This window comes from Diabrotica virgifera, chromosome 9 (assembly GCF_917563875.1).
Source record: "Diabrotica virgifera virgifera chromosome 9, PGI_DIABVI_V3a".
Taxonomy (NCBI): domain Eukaryota; kingdom Metazoa; phylum Arthropoda; class Insecta; order Coleoptera; family Chrysomelidae; genus Diabrotica; species Diabrotica virgifera.
In genome coordinates this window covers 96,041,247-96,062,677 of record NC_065451.1, presented here as the reverse complement: position 1 = coordinate 96,062,677, position 21,431 = coordinate 96,041,247, and the positions used below count along the sequence as shown (strand labels likewise).

General features: G+C 39.5%; 1 protein-coding gene across 1 annotated transcript; it reads left to right on the top strand.

The window, feature by feature from the left end:
- The first annotated feature begins 14,379 nt into the window (after window positions 1-14,379).
- Window positions 14,380-15,194, top strand: LOC126891146 (uncharacterized). Its single transcript, XM_050660328.1, has 3 exons — window positions 14,380-14,486; window positions 14,841-14,956; window positions 15,015-15,194. Exons 2-3 carry the CDS (start codon window positions 14,867-14,869, stop codon window positions 15,192-15,194), a joined length of 270 nt encoding a protein of 89 aa, XP_050516285.1. The 5' UTR covers window positions 14,380-14,486; window positions 14,841-14,866.
- Window positions 15,195-21,431: the final 6,237 nt, after the last annotated feature.

The window sequence follows — 21,431 nt, the reverse complement described above, 5'->3', positions numbered from 1 at the left end:
TTCGGATTGCTTTCTCTATTTCCTCTGCATTTATTGAATTAAAAAGTCGCAGGTGTGCGATGCCGTGAGAGAGAACTTTGCATGAATGAATCTTATTGGCTAGAAGAGTGGTGGCATTTATTTGCCGAAAGAAGGTGCGTTTATTGCATAAATCTTTTGGAAGATCTTTGATAAGGTACTCGGACAGAGTCGGATCATTAATGGCATTGATAACGTTTTGGTTTTTAGACTGATTTTTTGGGCGATTTTTTTACCGTGCCTTCCTGTTGCAAGGAGGCATATTGGTTGGCTGTAGTGGTGGTAACAGTGGTGGCAACGTTTGTCGAGGTCGACGTCCGAGGACGAAGCGACCGGGTGGAGCTGACGGACCTTACTGATGAAGGCATGACGATTGGGAGGATGCTAGTCTGGCGATCGGAGGGCACCTCAGCCTCAAGGTGTTCTGGGGGGTAAACCCCAGGGATAAAGGTGGCTTGTCCACCCCTCCGTGCTTTTCCGGCGTTTAGACAATGGCTATATTTACCTGATGGGTGCAGTTTACCCTGCTGCTGGTGGGTCCCTCGCTGAAAGCCTTTCTCGTGATTAGTTTGTCCCCCTTACTCGCACTTGTTCTTGGAGCCGTATGTGAACACTAGGTAGAGTTCGGGGCGAGCGTTGCCACTCGAGCCCAGGGCCAGAGTATTCCTCTGTAACCCCGCAATCCGTCTACCTTTTTGGTTTACACGGCCAAGCGTCGTTGGTTTTTCACACTGAGTCCAAACTAATCGCTTAGGGCTAGCTGTGCGCCGCTACTTCAGCACTTGGTGCTCTCAGGCTTCTCGCTGTTCGTCGGTAAGAGTGGGGTGTGCAAGCAGTGACCTTACTCTTCGACGTCCGGATCGAGAATGAGAGTTTCGCAAGCAAGCAAGCAATTTGATTTAACCCGACCTGTGGGAATGTCCACCCTCTCGAAGGAGTACATTCGGGTGTAACAATTCATTGGGGCGAGGTGTTTTGACCCGAGTAAAAACAGGGATCACCCCACCTCGCTCCAATGCCCCAGGCCATCCCTTTCCCCCCCATAGCACGCTGATGCGCGATGGGGGCACAACTATCGTAGCCAAATGCTCTTCACAATGGAATCCTGGGTAATAAGATTCCAATGTGGTACCCTAATCGAATGCAAAAACTAGGCCAGCGTGATGCGCTCTATGCCTTTATCTTCTTTCTTACTTATCCGCGGAACTAAAAAATTGCTTGCTTGGGCCCCGAGTCATCGTGCTGAGCCCTAGTGGGCTCCGCCCGATGACTCGTTGCTCGAGTTTGTATGTGTTTTATGGTTTTTTTATAATTTTTTTGGGGGCTTTCGCCATTTTTTTATTTTATTTATATTTTTTTGGGGGCTTATGCCCTTCTGTAATTTTCTAAAATTCACTTACCTTAGAGGCGATCGTGGTACTTGATCTTCGTATGTAACGCTGTCCTCGGCACTTGTTTTCGAGCTACGAACTCACTACTATCACTTATCACTTTTATACTCTTATCCCACTATTTGTTGCTTCGGACGTCTGTGCTTCCATCGGTGGAACTCATCATACCTTAGCGTCTCTCGCAGTATGTAATTTGGGTGGTGCTCCAGTTCCGCGAATTTGGTCCTTGCCTTATCTGTCATGATTTCGGTGACTCTCACCTGTTGGAGTTCTCTGAACAGGAATCTTTCAGCTACATATCTTGGGACTCTGGCGGCCTCCCTCAAGCTGTTGTTGTGGGCTGCTTGGATCTTCTTCTTGTGTGTGTTACTTACATGTCCCCATGCGAGAGACGCGTATGTTAATACCGGTAGGATTATACTATTGATCAGTCTTAACCTTGTTTTCAGTCTTAGTTTGCTTTTCCTGCCTGTGAGTCCTCTTAATGTTGCTTTTGCTATGTTGGCCTTCCGGACTGTGGCTTCTACGTGTTGTTGGAAGGTTAATCCTTTGTCCATGATGACTCCTAGGTATTTAGCTTCGTTTTTCCACTCGATGGGTCTGTTCTGCACCGTCAGCTGTTCCTCTGGCTGTTGTCTTCCTTTCTTGTATAGAACCGCTTGCGTTTTATCTGAGTTGATAGCTATCTTCCATTTTATACTCCATTCTTCTATTTCTTCTAACGCTGTTTGCAGGTTGGTCACTGCTATATCTACATTTCTATGTTTGGCCGCTATCGCTGTGTCGTCGGCGTAGAGGCTCATGAGGGTACCTGGTGTTCTAGGTACATCAGCGGTGTATATCGTGTACAGCAGGGGTGACAGGACCGCTCCCTGGGGTACCCCAGCTTCCGGGTTTCCGAGCTCGGACAGGACTTGTCCTATCCGAATCCTGAAAGTCCGGCCGCCCAAGTACGACGTGATTAGTCTCGTCATCGCCCCGCTGTACCCGAAATCACGCATTTTGTATAAGAGCCCCTTGTGCCAGACTCTATCGAACGCTTTACTTACGTCCAGGAACGCTGCTCCAGTGTACTGCTTGTCGTTGAAACCAGCTGCTATGTACTCGGTTAGTCTGAGTACTTGTAGCTCGCTGGAGTGCTCTGCTCTGAATCCGAATTGAGCTTCTGGGATGATATTTAGTCTGTTCGTTTCCGCTTGCAGTCTGCTTAGAATGATTCTTTCCACTATCTTGCTGATCGCTGGAAGTAAGCTGATTGGCCTGTAGTTCTGCGGGAATGTGTGGTTCTTGCCAGGTTTTGGGATCATGATGACATGGGCCTCTTTCCATCTGTTTGGGAATATCTTGTATCTTAGTATTGCGTTCACTATATTTGTGAAGTACACTATAGCTTTTCTGGGCAAATATTTTAGGGCTCTATTTGTTATTTCGTCTAAGCCAGGCGCTTTTCTCGGCGAACTGTTTTTGATGTGTTCGTTGATTTCTTCCGGTGATGTTGGGGGAATGAAGTCCTCAGGGTCTTCTGGTCCTTCTTCTTGTTCTTCAACTTCTTCCAGGAAGTCGTCGTCTTCGTCTTGGTGGTAGTTTAGGTCGCATTCCCTTTCGAGTGTAGCCCTCATCGCTTCTGCTTTATCCGCTATGGTGTATACCATACCGTGTCTTCCATGTAGTGGGGGGATGGGTTTTCTGTCGCTTCTCAACATTTTCTGTAGTTTCCACACATTTTTCATGTTTGAGTCTTGTTCTTCCGTCTCTTGTACAAAGTTGTCCCATTTTTTACTACGGTGGAGTTGTAGGGCCGTTTTGACCTCTCTGTTTAAAATATTTGCCCAGGATTTGTCTACTCGATTTCTTGTTCTTCTTGCTGTTTGTTTTGCTCTATTTTTTTCCCTTATCAAATCTTGTGTTTCTTGTGGAATATCTTTGAACCTTCCCATGTAAATCTCGACTTCTTCCTCTGTTGTGCTGCTTCTGATTGCCTCTTGTATGATGTTTTCGAGCTCTAGGACTTTTCCTTCTATTTCTTCTGGATTGTTTATCACTGGCACTATATTTATTCCTTCACTTACTAGTCTTTTGTAGTTTGTCCACTTTATTTTCTTTTTTGTTCTTTTTGGTGGGTTTGTCTCTTCCCATGTTCCGATCTCTAGTAGGATGGGGTGGTGGTCAGTTGATCCTTCGTTCAGCGTAATTAATTCTGATTGCAGCCCTAGGTTTTTGGCCACAACTATGTCGATATGGGTTGGAAGTCCATTTCCTGGGTAGTGGGTAGGTTCTTCTGGGCCCATTGCTATTGTGTCTTCATTGTTTTCTATGTATCTATTTAGTAGTCGTCCGTTTCGGTTCGTAGCTCTGTCGTTCCAGATGGGGGATCTTGCATTCAGGTCTCCTATTATGATGGATGGTTCGGCGATGTTTAGGAACGCATCTAGGTCATCGTCCATTAAAGGGTCTTGTGGTCTTACGTAAGCTGATGTGATTCTTACTGCTCCTTGCCTCATTTTCACTTCTACTGTTGTAGCCTCCATGTTGACCAGTGGTGGAGTCGTGAATCTGGTGTGTCTGATTCCCTTTTTTACTAGGATGGCCGTTCCTCCTGATCTTCTGGTGTGGTCGTTCCTGTATACATCGTATCCAGGGAATTTTAAGTTAAAGTTGTTAGTTAACTTGGTTTCCTGGATTGCTACGATGTCCATCTCGTATCTACTTGCGATTTCATCCATGATGTTCTGGTTTGTTGATATTCCTCCTGGATTCCAGGAGCCTATCCTCAAGTATCCCCTGTCTGTCAGCATTACTTCTGCGCTTCCCTGGTGCCTTGTATAACTTCTCTAACTACCCTAGTCACTATTCTGACTATGTAGTCTTCATCAGGGATCGCTGTTTGGTGTTGGTTGTTTTGCGTGGCCTGGGCGTAGGTGGTGCCGGTGGCTTGTGGTCTTCTTGCCTGTGGTTGTTGTTGTTGCGGCCTCCTTGGTGGGGGTCTTCCCCACGTAGGGCATCTTGGGCATCCTCTGTAGCTGGCTGGATGGCTGCCTTTACAGTTGGCACATGTAGCTTTAACTTCTTTGGCCCTTTTGCACATCTTAGTGGGGTGATCCTCACCGCATTTGACACACCTGGGGTCCTTGTGGCACGCGTTCTGGGCGTGGTGGTAGCCTTGGCAGTTGAAACACTGCGTGGGTCCTGTCGCTTTTCGGAGATCCTCTACCACGACCTTCATGTGGCACAGGTTGGTTATGCGTCTCGCCGCCTCGACGTCCCCCTGATCCAGAGTTATGACGAACATAGGTAGCTGTCTTCTTGGGCCGGCTCTTGTCGACATATTCTTTGCTGCTTGGCAGTCAATGTTATATTGATCTGCCATGTCATTCTTGATCTCTTCCTCTTTGGTATTCGTTGGTAGCCCTCTTATTACCATTTTAGGTTTTACTTCTTCCTCGAATGGGAAGGCTATCCATTGTAGTCTCTTCTTGGGATCTTTTAGGGTCATGTTCTTTGCGTAATCCTCAATAATGTGTGTCATCTTTCGATAATCTTCCGGGCTTTTCGCCTGGATGAGGGTTTCCCTTCCGCTTCTGGAGATCTTATTTGTCGTGATTACGCCTTGTTTCTGGGCTATACTGAGGATAGCCCCTGTCTCGCTCACGCTCTGTAATTTAATTACAGGCGGCTTACGTTGACGGGTTACCTGTTGTTCAGGTAACGCGGCAGCTTCTTCTTGCTGGTTGGTCTCCATTTGGTTCGACTCTGAATCCTTGGGATGCCGTGCGGCAGGCGCATTTCCACCCGCGCTCGTAGGTGGATGTATTGGTGGGGCATTTCCTCGGGGTAGGTTGAAGGAATCTTCTGGTGGGGGTGAAGCAGCTCTCATGGCGTTTCTAGCTTGATTTTCCCATGATGTCGTCTCGTCTTTTGAGATGGGTGACTTCAGTTTTGGGAAGTCTTCTTTATTTTTTGGATTCTCTCGTATTTTTCTTAGTCTCTCCTCTGCGGGTGACCTTTTGGCTTCAGGGATTGGCTGCGATTTCTCGATTTCAGAGACTGGCATCTGTTGGAGATTCTGTAGGAGTCCGTTCATCTTTATTTGTTGTTCTGTCATTGTTTTTTGTTGTTCTAACAGATAATCCAATTGGGCTTGCAGTTTTAGCATCGTTTCTTGTTGTTGAGAGATTTTGATTAACAATTTCTCGTTTTCGGCCTTTTGATGGTCTCTCTCTGCCGTCATCGCCTCTAGCATCTTCCTCATCTCTTCTTGCTCGTTTGTCTTGAGTACCTTCTCTTTCTTGTTTTCTTCGGCTTCACTCTCTTTCGGTTTCGTTCGTTTGGTGGTGCCTCTGACTGCCTGCTCTGCCTCATCATCCATGGGCTCTGCTGTTGGATTTTCTCCGTCCTTCTTCGCTTCTGCGTCGTTCTTCGGTTTCTCCTCTTTTTTCTTTTTGGATTTCTCCTTCTTCCTCTCGCTTCTAGGTTTCTTGAACCCATTTTCATCCATGGATGAGCAGTCGTCGGTGTCGGAACTCAATTCCTGAAACAGGTTAGAGCCCACTTTGCGTGAGCCCTCATAGATTGGCGGGGATTGCGCCATGAATCGGGGGTGTGATCGAGACCTAGCTCGATCAATCGTCTGGGGTTGGGGGCGAACGGTCCTAATTTTGGACGAAGCCTTTTTTTCTGTCGACTGGCCCGACGCCAGCTCGACTTCAGGGTTGGCTCCCTGCACCAAGCGCGGTTGTTCACGTACCCAGACAGAACTGTGTACGGGTTCCACTTGAATTTCTCAATCTACTGACCTAGGGGCCGGGGCTGCATCAATGTAGATTCTCAAAAGCTACACCCTGCAGTGTCGAGGTGCAGTGTTTTAAACTACACCCTTCCCTTACGGAGGCACAGTAGATATCCCGTAGCGGGCTCTCGTCGAGCCCGCTATTTCTTTTTCCGCTAGCCGATCTCTAGCTGTGGCGTCTCAGAGAACTCAATAGAAATTCCCTAAGTTTCACCACATCCAGACGAACGGCTTTTGCCTCACCTTCTTGCCTAAGGCGAAAAAGTGTTACGGTTTCGCTATCACGCTTACATTCGTGATGGAATGAGAATTCCTGCTAGCCGAAAACAACCTTTTCACCGTCTGGCTTCTTGTCGTCCGCGTCTTCTCGCCTCGGAGAGTGAAAACGCTCAACTGTTACCTCGCTTACATTCGAAGTAGGACTAATAAGTCCCCAGCCGAACAATCCCCACTACTCGTTGGCTTCTCTTCGCTGCTTCTCTGCTCCGCTCCGCTCGCACGCGTGTTACTAGTCTAGTGGTCGGCACTAGACGAAACTTAATGAGAGTTTCGGTAGAGATTCGCCGCCTTTTATGGTTTAGAATCGCTACCGAACACAAAGAAAATTGTGGGTGGAGCCTAAGCCGTGTAGAAAAGCGTGCCATTGGTGACATCCCCCCCGGTTAGGAGAACCTGTGCTGCCGTTAGAAAATCTTTATTGATTTAAAAAAAAAGGTAGAACAAAATACAACATAAAAGGTTCCATACATGTTACATATTTGCGAAAACCACACTTTACGGAGCAAAGGGGGTTACTACCTTTATTAGCTGCCCGTAAAGTGTGTAAAGAAAAACAAAAGTACAAATATATAAAGTAAAACAAAAAAAAAATAGAAAAAATAGCATCCTTAGGGAACACACTGGGACGAGGCCTTTATTATTGTCCCCAAGGTATGCCAAAAATGTTGAACGAATTTCCATCAAAGTTACTAATAAAAACAAAAGATCAACATTATTAAAAATTTATAAGTTTAAAACAAATTAAAGGTAGGTTTTTAAAAAAATTACACCAAGTCCGAAAACAAATATGTAAAAATAGGCAAAAATAGTACTGTTTAGCTGAGTTTTATCCATTCTGGCTACACGCCAAGTCAACACGAAATTTGTACCTCTGTGGCCCACGACCTCCACAGAAGGTACCACGGAATGCAAGTTTTCACGGATGCCGAGATCTGAAGGGAAATTATGTACACACGGTATAAAGACATGACGATGTTGACTTAGACAGTGTATACCAGAAAGACTTTAACAACAACTAAACTAGGATAAATAAAACAAATTACAAGCTAAGTCGGTTATTTCGAGTAACCCTATGACAAGCTTAACCTAGAATATATACAAATCATGTATATTGAAAGAACTGTGCATATGCAAGCTTGCTTGCATCTAATGTACACAGTTCGGCAAAATTTTCTCACGTCACCGTGATGGATCTCTCTCATGCACGGGACGGCTTCACCTTCACGGTGGTACGCGGCCAGAGCTTTTGGAGGGCTTAACCTCAGCTTCTGGCGGCAAAAAAAAACTTAGGCTGTCTACTCGTTTCGATCGAGTGACAAAAACAACGAAATTGCATGTTATCTGCGAGGGTGCTGCTCCTCATAACACGCAAAGAAAGCCGAGAGAGGGTGTAGGTTCCCTATGTGGTAGCGGGCCGAGGTATCGCGAATGATGTGCACGTGTAAATATCTTACACCTACTGTACACACCAGCGATAAAACGGGTGACCGCTAGCACGAAAATGATAGCAAAAAGGTCGAAAAGTCGTGCGAAAAGTTGCACTAGGTAAACTGCGTTTTGAAGATAAGAGGTACTGAAGTGACAAGATAGAAGAAAAATTCGATATTCGAAGATAACCCAAGAGTTTGCGATAAAACAAGAATAGACTTCTTCGAATATTATGAACGTGTAAACACGGTTTACACCTTCATGTTCACAATAGACGTCCCAAACTATCTGAATTGAAGCCATTACTTGAAACCGGTACTTCGAAGATCAGAAATAAGGGGCAAGCCGTAAGAAGATAGGCCGAAAAATTTTGATGTTTCGTACATCGAAAATTGTGAAAGAAGAGGAGGAAATGAGCGCAGGGCGTTGGTCAGTTTGGACCTTATGCGCCTGGCGATATCCCCCCCCCGGTTTGGAGAATCTTTGCCCAACTTTTCACAAAAATCTGTGAAAATTCGGCAAACATTCTTGAGTTTAACGTGAAAACTCGATCAGGCAGGACTCATAACCCAAAGCAACATTTTCCCCTTATATGTGAGATACTACATCTACGGAAAATCCAAAATCTGTCTAAGTCTGGCCGGACTCAGAACAGATGCAATTTACCGAGATGAGCATTTCAACCAAGAATCAAAAATGTGTTTGTTAGCTGAGGGAGACGCAAGGGCCTAAACGAGCAAGGAACAAAAACTCGACAGACGATGTCTCACAGCAAAATTCGTGCAAAAATACCAACAAAAGTTACGACATATATAAAAAATGTAAAATAGTTAATGTATATATAGAAGTTCGTTCAAAAATATAAGTAGGTAGAAAAGTAAATATATAATATATATATATATATATATATATATATATATATATATATATATATATATATATATATATATATATATATATATATATATATAAATAGTGATTTTTTGAATAACGGCAATTCGGTCAGATGAAATAAAACTCTATTTGTTCTAGGTCTCAATATTTCGTCACTATTTGGTGACTTCTTCAGGAGAAAACTGTAAATTTATTAAGATTAGATATGGACAAAAGACAAAACATTTCATTACTTACAACTATAAGAGTGATAATTTAAATTCGTTTATTCTCCTTTTCATGAACATTTTTCAGTGCGTCACAAATTATAGAAAAAAAGGTAAGTCCGTGATAATACATATTTATGACATTTATTCTAACGTGACATTTTAGTTAAATCTGACAGTTGTCAAATTTTATTTTCAATTTGGAATAAAACCAAATCAATTGTGTCTATTGCATTTATAAAATGGTATTTTCTTTCATTTGTATAGTCTTATAAATTGTACAGATTATATTGATAATATTATTATTTTATTTAATAAATAATTCTTTTTTGATTATGGCGCCATCTATCGACAACTAGAATAATCACCGAACTAGAATAATTACCGAAGTATTCCCAGACGTGCCTTTTTTTCTGTCACATACAATTTAATGCGTTAGAGAGAAATCGAAAAACTGTGACGCACTGAAAGATGATCATGAGAAAAAGAATAACATATTATATTGAACATTGACTTGAGAAATGACTGATGTTATTTTGACATATATTTCGGTTATTCAAAAAATCACTATTTAACACAGTACGGTCGAAAATATTTGTACAAATATATATATATATATATATATATATATATATATATATATATATATATATATATATATAAATGAAAAAATTTAGGTACTTGTAAGATATCTGAAACGTTACTATACTTATGAAAATGAAAGGTTACTATACTTATAGTCAAAAATTACTTACTTACTTACTTAAGCCGTCCTCTTGTACCTTACGGTGTCGAGGTAAGTGGAGAAATGAGACGTCTCCATGCCTTTCGGTCGGTAGCTAGTCTTTCTGCTTCTCTCCACCCAATATTTCTTTTTCCGCAAGCCTTTCCAATATTTGCATTCCACGTTCTTGCTGGCCTGCCTCTTCTTCGTTTGTTGTCAGATGCCGCTTTCCATACCCTCTTTACAGTTCTACCTTCACTCATTCTCGCCATATGTCCGAACCACGATAACTGTTTCGTTTCAAGTCTGTCTAAGGTCCTTCCAACACCGCACCTTTCACGTATGTCTTCATTTCTTATACGATCACGTCTGGTCACCCCGGATACCGCACGTAAATATCGCATTTCGCATGCTTGGATTTTACTACGGATGTTGTCATTCACTGTCCACGTTTCACTACCGTAGAGTAGCACCGGCTCGTATACGGTTTGAAATACTTTCATTTTTGTTTTCAGGCTTACTTCTTTCTTCCTAATAAAACTTTTATTTAGTGCATAGTATAATTTTGTTGCACTCATTACCCTGCTGTTTATTTCTGGTTCTATATTTCCTTGCCCATTCATTGTTGATCCTAGATACTTGAAGTCCTCAACTTGTGTAATGGTCTCATTATTCAACTTAACATTTATATTTTCTTGTGTTTTCGATATTACTAAAGCTTCTGTTTTTTCAATATTTATTCTCATCCCAATTTCTTAAAGGCTTCATTCCAAACATTCACATTTACTTGCAAGTCTTTTTCTGATTTTGCCACAATAACCAGGTCATCGGCATATATCAACTCTGACACGCAAACTTGTTGAAGTTTATACACCCCAACCCTAGTTCTTTTTACCTTACCCCTGCATTCTTTTGCAATTTCGTCCATTAGAGTGATAAATAACAAAGGACTCAGAACACCACCTTGTCTTACACCTGTCCTTGTGTAGAATTCAAGAGATGAGCAATTGTTCGTTCTTACATTATTACGTGTACATTTATATATACTCTTTATTGCTTGGATTAACTTCGGTTTCACATTTCTACGGTTTAATATTTCCCAGATCTTGTTACGTGGCGCCCGATCAAATGCTTTTTCCAAGTCCACAAAACAGAGATATAACTTACTGTTATGCTCTAGGGCTTTTTCTGATAACTGTCTCACCGTGAATATGAGATCGGTTGTACCTCGCCCTGGCCTAAAGCCGCATTGGCTGTCATCCAGTGTGACCTCGATCTTTTCTCGCAGCTTTTTCTCTAGTATTATTTCGTAGATTTTACTAGCAACTACCAACAATGATATTCCTCTATAGTTAGAACACTTATGTTTATCGCCTTTTTTGTGTAATGGTAGAATAGTTGCAAGCGTCCAATCTCTAGGTATGCATCCGGTACGCCAACAGCTCCTTATGATCTTCCATAGTAATTGTAATCCTTCTCCTTCCATATATTTAATTAGCTCAGCCTTAATATTATCGTGTCCTGCAGCCTTGCCATTTTTTAATTTTAAAATTGCTTCCCTGTATTCTTCGTATGTTATGTCATCATCATCTTGTTGTTCATTTAAATTGTACTCCTCCCTGTCATTCTCTATTTCGTTGTTGTCTCCCATTAATAACTCCATAAAATGTTCTCGCCATCTTTCGGTAATCTCTTCATTTTTTAATAATATGTTACCATCTTTGTCCTCTAAACCTGTTAATCCGTTTGATTTTTTTTTGTCTTAGATTTTTTAAAGTCCTATAAAGCAACTTCGCATTCCCCTTACTATCACTTTCCATTTTATTTCCAAATTCTTCCCATTGTCGATTCTTAGCTTCTTTAATTTTATTCTTAACCAGTATTCTCTGTTCCTTATATTCTTGATAATTACTTTCACTTTTATTGCTTATATACTTTTTCCACAATTTTTTCTTCTTCGAAACTTCCAATTTTATGTCATTATTCCACCAAGCTGTACCTTTCAGATATCTTCCTTTCGTTACCCCACATACTTTACTCCCAGTTGCGTACACCAGCTCCTTAAAAATGTTCCATAATATTTCTATATCCTCCTCATTTTTCCAATTTGTTTTTCGTATTTCTTCATTTAATTTACGACAGTATTCTTTCCTAATATTTTCAGACTGAAGTTTGTATACTTTAATACTTGGTTGTTCGTAGCGATTTTCTTCATTTTTAATATTAAATGCCTGTTCTCTCCTTGTCTTTACTTTAGTTTCAACGAGAAAATGATCCGAGCTGATCTCATAGCCTCTTTTAACACGCACGTCCGCTATTTCGTTTTTGTATCTGTTCTGTACTAATACTAGGTCAATAACGGATTTTTCGTTCCGCGAATCCATCACTCGTGTGTATTTATGAATCTCCTTGTGTTGAAAAAATGTGTTACTAACTTGCATATCATTCATGATGCAAAACTCGATGACTCTTTGTCCATTATTATTCCTGACCATTTCTCCATATGGTCCTATAGGGTAGTCATATTCATTGCTTGACCCCACTCGCCCATTAAAATCGCCTACTATTATGACCTTATGATTTATTTGGTCCATTTCGTCCTGCAATTGTTCCCAGAAGCTATCTTTGAGTTCCTTGGCTTCATTTTCCGATGGTCCATACCCAACAATAATTGTTGTCTTCTCGTTTTTACTCATATCTATTCTAAGGAGTCTTTCCGAAATATTTTTCCATCTAGTGATATTTTTATGCTCATTTCTGTGAACCATTAGGGCAACTCCTGCCCTCGCACGTTCTGACTCATTAACACCTCCAAAAATCATGTAGTGCTCATTTCTCATTTTAATACATCCACTACCTTTTCTCTTTGTTTCAGTTAATGCTAAAAAATCCATTTTTGTGTTTTCAAACTCATCAATAAGTTCCTCTTCTTTACCATTTAGACTTTGTATATTCCACAACCCAATTTTCCAATACTTATTTTGTTTTTCATTTTTTGCATTCATAGTTCTTTCATTGTCTGTATTTTTACGGTTTAGTTTTTGCATATTTTTGTCAAGACTCGCATCGATTTTGTTATATTCTCTCATGTCCATAATCTGTGCCATGTTCTTATCCATATCCATCCTCGAATTTGCATTAACTAGTAGTTTTTTAAACCAGTTGCTGCTACATTATCTCTGACTATTTCTATATTATTCGTACTATGGTTCCATCTCCATTTGGTGTCTTCAATAACGATAAAACCATAACCCATTTTTATTCTTTTGCCATTTGCCTTTTCTTTTGCTGCTATATGTCTAAGATTTTTCTGCATATCAATCTCTTTAAGTGTTAAATCGCATTCAATGTATACGCGGTGTTGTCTATAACTTCTAAGATTACTTTTTGCTTTTAGTACTCTTAGTTTGTCTTCAAACTTACTAAACTCAATAATGCACATATTGTCGTTGATCTTTTGTACCTTATTTAACTCTGCCATTATTCGTAGCTCTTTATTTAAAAAGTTTCCTATTTCATTCTTAAGCTGTTCCATATCAGACGTACTTATTGGCAAACCCTTCATTATTAAATTATTTTTCTTTCTTTCTTTTTGGCAGATTTCTAAAGTTAGCTCTAATTTATCCATTTTTTGTTTCATACTCATCATTTCCTTTTTTAAATTTTCATTTTCTTGAATTATTTGTTTAATCTTTTCTTTGTACTCGCTATTCTCTTTTCTGAGTTCTTTCATTTCTCCTACCAACTCACCTACCATGTTTTTTATATCCTCTAGTTCCTTATCTTTCTTTTTATTATCAGTTATTAACGTTTTCATCAGTTCCGTAATTTCATTCTCTCTACCTCCAGCATTCTTTGTATCGGGAGATCGATATACTTTTCTGCTCTTACTAAAGATTCCGTCAAATTCATTTCCTTTCCTTTTACCATCCTCTGATAAATAAGTGTCGCTGCCGCTGTCAGTCATCTTAATTTCAATTACTATTATAATTAATTGTTTGACTGTATTTTACTGGTATTCCTATTTCTATCTGAATGTTGTTTGTTTTTATTTATAAAATAAATATATGTTTTGCAATCAATTTGCTATTTACAGTAAAGGTTTAATTCAAATTGTTTATGCACGAGGAATTTGACACCGATTTCAACTAGGTCAAATTTATAAAACCATTACTAATTAAAAATCACTTACCGCTCGCAAAATGTTAAATCAAAATCCTTCTGTGTCCTTTGTACACAAACAACATTCACAACACTAAATAATCCTAAATCAATCCTAAATCACTTTTAAATCAATTTACATCACATATCTAAATGGTTTTCGTGGTAAAGCCCGAATCCGAGTTGTTTACCGCCGAGTCACATAAAATACGTGCGACCTCCTCGCTTGCTTTAACTCAACCGTCAAAAATTACTATATTTATAAAAATTACAAAGTTAATATACTTATAAGAATCAAAAGTTACACAAAATATATCGCACCCTTAGTATTAAAAGGGCACATCTCGAAAATTAGCGTTTCTGAGTTTTTGGCATAAATAGGCACAAAACTACTAGTTCTACAACTTGGCCTTGACAGAAATTGAAAACGGAGAATATAAAGCAAGTCCCGATATAATGTGACCCTTTCGTACTCCCCTCTCCGTAAACACATCTTCCCGCGAGATAGACCCATTCAGTAAGGTGCCGATGTCTGTCGAAGCAGGTGTGTTAGTGAGCGCTCTCATTACGAGTTGAGCCCTTCTATTACAAAACTTGAGGTACGTGTTGTTTTATATTTTTTGTTTTATAAAGGCACATTAAGATTAAATGCTGTATATTTCTAAAACTTCCGAAAATTTATGGGTTTATTTAAAAAGAGTTCTTTATATTACTAAAACTATTGTATGATTTTTGGAACTATATCTAAAGGATTCTTGTTATTACAAAAATATCTGTTTGATTTACAATATCATTGAAAGTTAAATCCTTGTAATACTAAAATAATTCAACGAGTTTCTTAGTTGTGTCCATAAACTACAAAGTTTTTTGGTACTAAGGCCTTAATTATTGTTATTATTTTATGTACTAACAAGTATTAAATAAGAGGGTAACCATATCTTAACCTCTTACAGATACATTGCAAAAAAATTGAAGAAATATGTCATCACGATCGCGAAGAATTATGAACCTTCTTAATGTTTCACATCTACCTGATGAATGGGAAAACAGTTGCGATAAGGACCCAAACGTAAGTTTATAATTTACTAACATGTATAAACTACTTACATATTATTTTGCATTTTTAGGTCAGCAATGAAGAAAAAGAGAACATCCCTTTAAGTTCAACATCAAAACGTTCGTCGAGATCGTCATCTAGTAGTTCCAGTTCGTCTTCTAGCGTCAACAGTAGCAGTTCGTCATCTTCTAGCAGCAGCTCTTCTTCTCTAGGAACAAGGACGATTTGTTTCCCATATCTTAAAAGGTAAAGAAATTGAAGCCCAGCCTCAGTCTTTATCATCTAGAACTACTTCACCTTCAATACTAGAATCCGTAATTTTAACACCACGAACTCCAGCTGTACATTACCGTATATCGCCAATGAATTCAGAAGAGAGTGATGCTGATATTAGTGACAATGATCCCACTTATAATGAACATCAAGGTAGAAAACGTTCGCCAAGCTCATCTTCAAGTTCCTCTGATGATGGTACTTCTGAAGTAGTTGCAACATCGCCCAGGAGATCGAAGAAACGTAAAGCTGATCCTACTAAATGGAAGCAAAATAACCAAAAGATAAAACGAAATGCAGGAGAACAATACATTTCTACTAAGACTAGAAACGTTGTTCCTGCGCGTCAAATGAAGAGTCCATGCAATCAGAAATGCAGATTGAAATGCAGCGAAAATTTTGATGAGGCTAAAAGACTTCAACATTTCAAATGTTTTTGGGCACTAGGAGATTTGCAATTACAGCGTATGTTTATAAAAGCAAGAATGGCTTTAGTTGAACCTAAATATAAGTATTCAAACGCTCAACATCCCAGAGCACCAAATGCTGCTTTCTACTTGTACGATGATAACGCCAAAATCAGAGTCTGCAAAACATTTTTTATCAATACGTTGGGAATAACAAGTAAAATGATTCGCACAGTAAGATATAAGACTAACAATTGCAATTCTGTTGAAGAAGATAGAAGAGGCAAACATAATAGTCATAGACGCGTGGATGACAATCTGAAAGAAGATATCATTAGATTTATCAATCTAATACCACGAATTGAATCGCATTATTTAAGAGCGTCGACCTCAAGAGAGTTCATAAGTGGATCGAAAAGTATTACTGACTTGTTTAGAGACTTTCAAGAAAAACAGAAGAATAATTCCCGAGAATCTGGAAAGTTTCATTTGTTTTATGAGATTTTTACTACCCATTTTAATTTGGGTTTTTTTCAACCCAAGAAAGATCAATGCGATCTTTGTTTACAGTATAACAACTCTTCTGCTGATCAGAGGCTTGCTCTCAAAGTCAAATATGATACTCACCTAGAAGAAAAGGAATTAAGCCGAGCAGAAAAAAAGAATGATAGAATGACTCTTGACAAATATAATTTATGCGTTTGCTACGATGTTCAAGCGATAATGCAAAGTCCCAATGGAGAAACATCATCGTTTTATTATAAATCCAAATTGAATAGCTACAACTTTACTTTGACTGTGTTAAATAAATTACCAGAGGGTGATATGGTGACGTGCATTGCTATTTCTGGGATGAGACCCAAGGAAAAAGAGGTGCAGTGGAGATTGGAAGTTGCGTTTTAGACTTTTTAATTTAAAGAAGGTTTGTGAGGATGCAAGTGAACATGAAGTTAACGTAACATTTGTAACAGATAATTGTTGTGGCCAAAACAAAAATAAATACATAGCTTCTTTATACATGTTTGCAGTCACTACTATAAAAAACTTAAAGGGCATAACTCACAAATTCCTTATAAAAGGTCATACGCAAAATGAAGCCGACAATGTACACATGCTGATACAGAAACAAATATCAAGAGATTTAAAAGCTGGTCCAATCTTAACACCACTTCAATACACCACCGCAATTCAGAGAGCTAGGAAAACGGGGAAACCTTTTATCGTTCATACTTTGAATCATGATTTCTTTTACGACTTGAAAGATTTACAAGTCAAGTGGGGATATAATTTCAACGTTGACGAAGAGAAGAATACCATCGTATGGAATCACATCAAAGTTATGAAATTTACGAAAGGGAACCCATTCTTTTTTCAATATAAGACATCATACAAAGACGCGTTTAAACAAATAAATGTTAGAAACAGAAGAAAGAAAATGTTGGATAATAAAGAAATATCTATCAAAACAGTTTATAGTGCGCCATTTGAGTTAAGTTTAAATAAGAAACAGGATCTCAAAGAATTAATTTCTAAGAGACTTATTGACCCTTATCATGCCTGTTACTATAATAATATGTTAATGTAACTGTTTTCTAATTGTAATTTTTAATACTTTGTTTTATTTTTGAAATGATTTATGACTATTACTTAAAACTTAAACCTGCTGGCTATTTTATATTTCATAGTTCTTTAGCTACTATTCCAGTCGTTAGCTATTCTATTCTATTCAAACACGACTGATTGTAAAAAATGAATATGGTAGATCTTAAGCGCTCGCACAAAAGAAGAATGATTTTATGTTGAGAAAATTAGTTAATTTTTTTGTCTAGTAAATTCAGTAATTTTTTGTGAGAACTATTTTAGTTTTGTGTTACATTATAAACGTTAAGACAATTCTGGTTTTTTTATATGACTGTCCCAAAAAGAGTGTTATAGTTTTTGTTATTGGATTTGTATGCTACATGCCTATTACTTTTTGGTTTTTGAGAATAAAGTTATTTTTTGTTAATCTTTTACGATTTAATGTTTTATTAATTCCTTTACAAGAGGCACTTTTATCATTGAAAGTAGTTAAACATTATTATTACACAGCCATATTTAGATTTGTAACTTAAAAAATAGTGTATATTTAATCATTAAAAGGCTTAATTCGTAAGATGCCTTCAAAATTTAAAGAAATTTAGTGGGAGAGGGGCCTATCTTGGGAGAGATTTTTTGAAACGTTTTTTTTTAATTAAATTATTTTTTTTTTGTAATATTTCGATTATCCATTATAGAGTACAAATACTGTAAATTGTATACCTAGATTTTTATTTATCTATCTTTTCAAATAAAAATGTTATAGGTGAGTAAATGAAAACGATGAAGTTGCTTAATCTTTAATCTCGTTTTCCCAAAAGTAACGATTTTCGAGATGTGCCCTTTTAATACTAAGGGAGCGATATCGTAAAAGGTAGTTTGAGCACTAGAAAGCAGTTAAGGGGCAAAATGCGATTTTGCCGGTTAAGGGGGCAATTTTACGTAGAGATAACGCAAAATTGCCAAAAATGCATGTAAGATAGACACAAAACATTAGAAAATCAGAAATTATAAAATATTTCACATATTTTAAAAGTCAGTACCTCAAAATAATGCGAAAAAATATAAATCATGTAAGAAATGTAAGATTTAAGTAGAATTTTACGTTAAAATATTATAATGTGAATTCAAATACAAAATAGTTAGATATTTAAGTTTAAAAATTTAGTTTAAAAATTGAAAATAGTTTAATAATTACAAAAAATACAAAAACAAGAAAAATTGAATGCAAAATCACTGAAAAAGTTGTCAAAAACTCACGTTTCTACCAGAGTCCTGCAGGAGGTGCCCAATCCATCGACGATCCACCATACGTGCACCAGGTCCCAGAAAACCATCCATCCAAGGCCAGCGTGTCTGCGGGAAGACGGTTCGGGCCGGGGCCAGTCCAGACACATTCCATGCTGTTGTCGCCACGTGGACTTTCGTAGTCTCTAGGAAGCCGGTGTCTTCGGTTTCACGCCTGGGTGCGGAACCATACCATGCAGGAAACAGCTACTCCGGGTCTCAGGAACGTGTTATGTTCGTAAAAACGTTGGGCGCCATGTCATCAGTAGGGGTCTAGGGCTACTCAATTCACCCTAGCCCGCTACTGTGCTCTGTAGCTGGACGTGTGGTCAGACACAGGGAGTCCAGCTACTTTTCTGCATCCTTTCAGGAGGATGATGGTGATTTCGCAGTTTGAGAAGCGTTTGGCTGGTTCTGAAAAGAACACAGCCAAAGCTCTCGTTTTCTTACATTTGAAAAAATCTTGATTCTTACATTTGTAGAAGGTAGAGTTGAAGCGTAGGAGTGAAATAACAACACAGTGTAGAGTGGAGAACAGGAACTGCAGCACAGAGTTCTTGTTTCAGGGCACACGTGCCCGCTAAGGAGGCCACATGGCCGCCACGGCGTAGGCCGGAACCCACAAGAGGCACGTCAAGTGCTCTTCGTAGCTGAAGGCTCGGAGAAGTCCGAGAGGTAAGAGAGAGTTTCCGTAAAAACTCCTTTGTTAATTAAACTCGTTTAGGCCTGTGGCCTCTTCAAGGGACGAAAAATACCCCCTTTTTTTAAGCGGGGGTTTTTGAGAAAAATTGCGCTGTGGGTGCGATTGTATAGTTGACAGATGGATTTGTCCAGACGAATGGTATGGGTTTTGCTCTGAGGGGTATGACATGCTATTTACTTTGTATTGTGGTTTTGTTTTTTTTTTTTGTTTTGTGCTTTATGCTTTCTTGTGCTGTTACTGCTGACTCAAGCTCTAAAGTTCTCAGTGGTTTTTAGGAACGGCTCTTTGGATCAGCGTTTGGAGTGTAGACCATTATTGTCTACGATAGTGGTAGGGAATGTTTTCTAGGACGTCCCAATACTCATCAGGAAGTTCGTTGTCAGCTAAATTTAGAAGTTTAGCCGGCAGGACTGGAACTTTTTTTGTTGGAACTCTGGTGAGTATTTGTCCTCTGCGGTCTACTGGTGTTTTTAGCACCTCCTTTGCCCTGGTGTTCGTGCTATTGATCGTTCTAGTAACGTATCTTTTGCTTAGATCGTGAATTCTATCCCGGATAGAGGGGATATTCGCAAGTCTGTGAATATCTGCCGATGGGTAGTCGAGAGCCACGCCTGTAATCTTTCTAAGGATTCTCCTCTCCGTAGCCAAGACCGAGTGCATAAGTTTCGGACTTAGTGTAGAGTAGAGGATAGCCCTGTATTCGATTATCGGTCTTATGAAAGTTTTATAAGTGTGTAAGAGAGTAACCCTCCTTTTTTTCCCTTGTCCTATTAGACACTTCAGGAGATTGGCTCTGTTTCTTACTCTGTTTAGAGTGAGTTTGACGTCTCTGTCCCAGTTGAGTGTCTTATAAAATTCGACACCCAGATAGGTTACAGACTGTGAGAAAACGAGCCTCTCTCCGTTGAGTTTAATGTGATTTGCTTGCTCGAAGGGAACCGCATAGCTATTTGGATGTCTAAATAAGATAAGTTGAGTTTTGGTAGGGTTTAGGGTTACTCTCCATTTATTGCACCACTCCACAGTTTTGTCGAGCTGTGCTCGTGCTTTATCGAATACAGAGATTTCCCCTCTCTTACGCAGAGGTGGGCCAGTGGAAATCAGGGCTGTGTCATCGGCATATAGCAGGATAATTTCCGTGCGGTTTATCGGGCTAGGAAGGTCGCTGTTATAGACTGTGTACAATATCGGCGCAATTATGGAACCTTGAGGTACTCCTGCTTGTGGAGTGAACGGTTCTGAAAGACAGTTTGCAACTTTTACGCGAATAGTACGAGCTGAGAGGTATGAGTTGATTATTCTCAGGAATGGAATGGGCACGGCGACACGATGTAATTTTTCGATCAGTCCACCATGCCAGACTTGATCGAATGCCTTCTGTACATCTAAGAAGATGCCGATTGCAAGCCTGCCGCGCTCATTTATTGCCTGAGAGATGAAAGTTGCTGCTTCTACCAATGCATTACGTGTGGAATGACTAGCTCTGAATCCAAATTGGAAGCTGGGAATGATGTTGTGAGTTTCTAGGTGTTCTACGAGTCTTTCCTTAAGGAGCCTCTCGTAGATCTTGCCTAGAGTGTTGAGTAATGAAATTGCTCTGTAGGATTCAGGGCTAGTTTTGGGTTTCCCTTTTTTAGGGATCATGATTGTACTAGCAATTTTCCAGGGGCTGGAAAATGTCCTAGTAAGAGACATGCATTGATAATTCTTGTAAGCAGCGGGAATATTTCTTCTGGAAGTTGTTTTAGGCATCTCCTATGTATGCCATCAGGGCCAGGGGCTGTGTTTTTGCCGTGGCTACACAGCTTCCTGACGGTTTCAGTGTATTTGGGCCACTATCGGGGGATAGTTGGGCCCGCCTATGGGGTCTGGAGTGTCCAGAATTTGTTGCACGTTTTGCTCGATTTCTATTCGGAATTGTTGCTCGAAATTTTGATTCTCGGGTGTAATGAAAGTGTTTTGTAGATTTTGTTTGAAAATTTCGGCTTTGTCTTGAGGATTGGCAATAATTTGATCGTTGACTTTGAGGTGAGAATTTTTTTGATTTTTTGTCTCGTTAGGATTTTGAATTTATTCCAGAATGCACCGGCATCTCGGTAGTCCAAGCTGGCTGTCGCCTCCCTCCAAAGTCGATCTTTGTGGGTGTTGACTTCCAGCCTGATAGCTGCCGAGAGACGGTTATACTCTGTTTTGATAATTGGATCACGGAATCTTTTATACTCTCTGAGAAGTCGTCGCT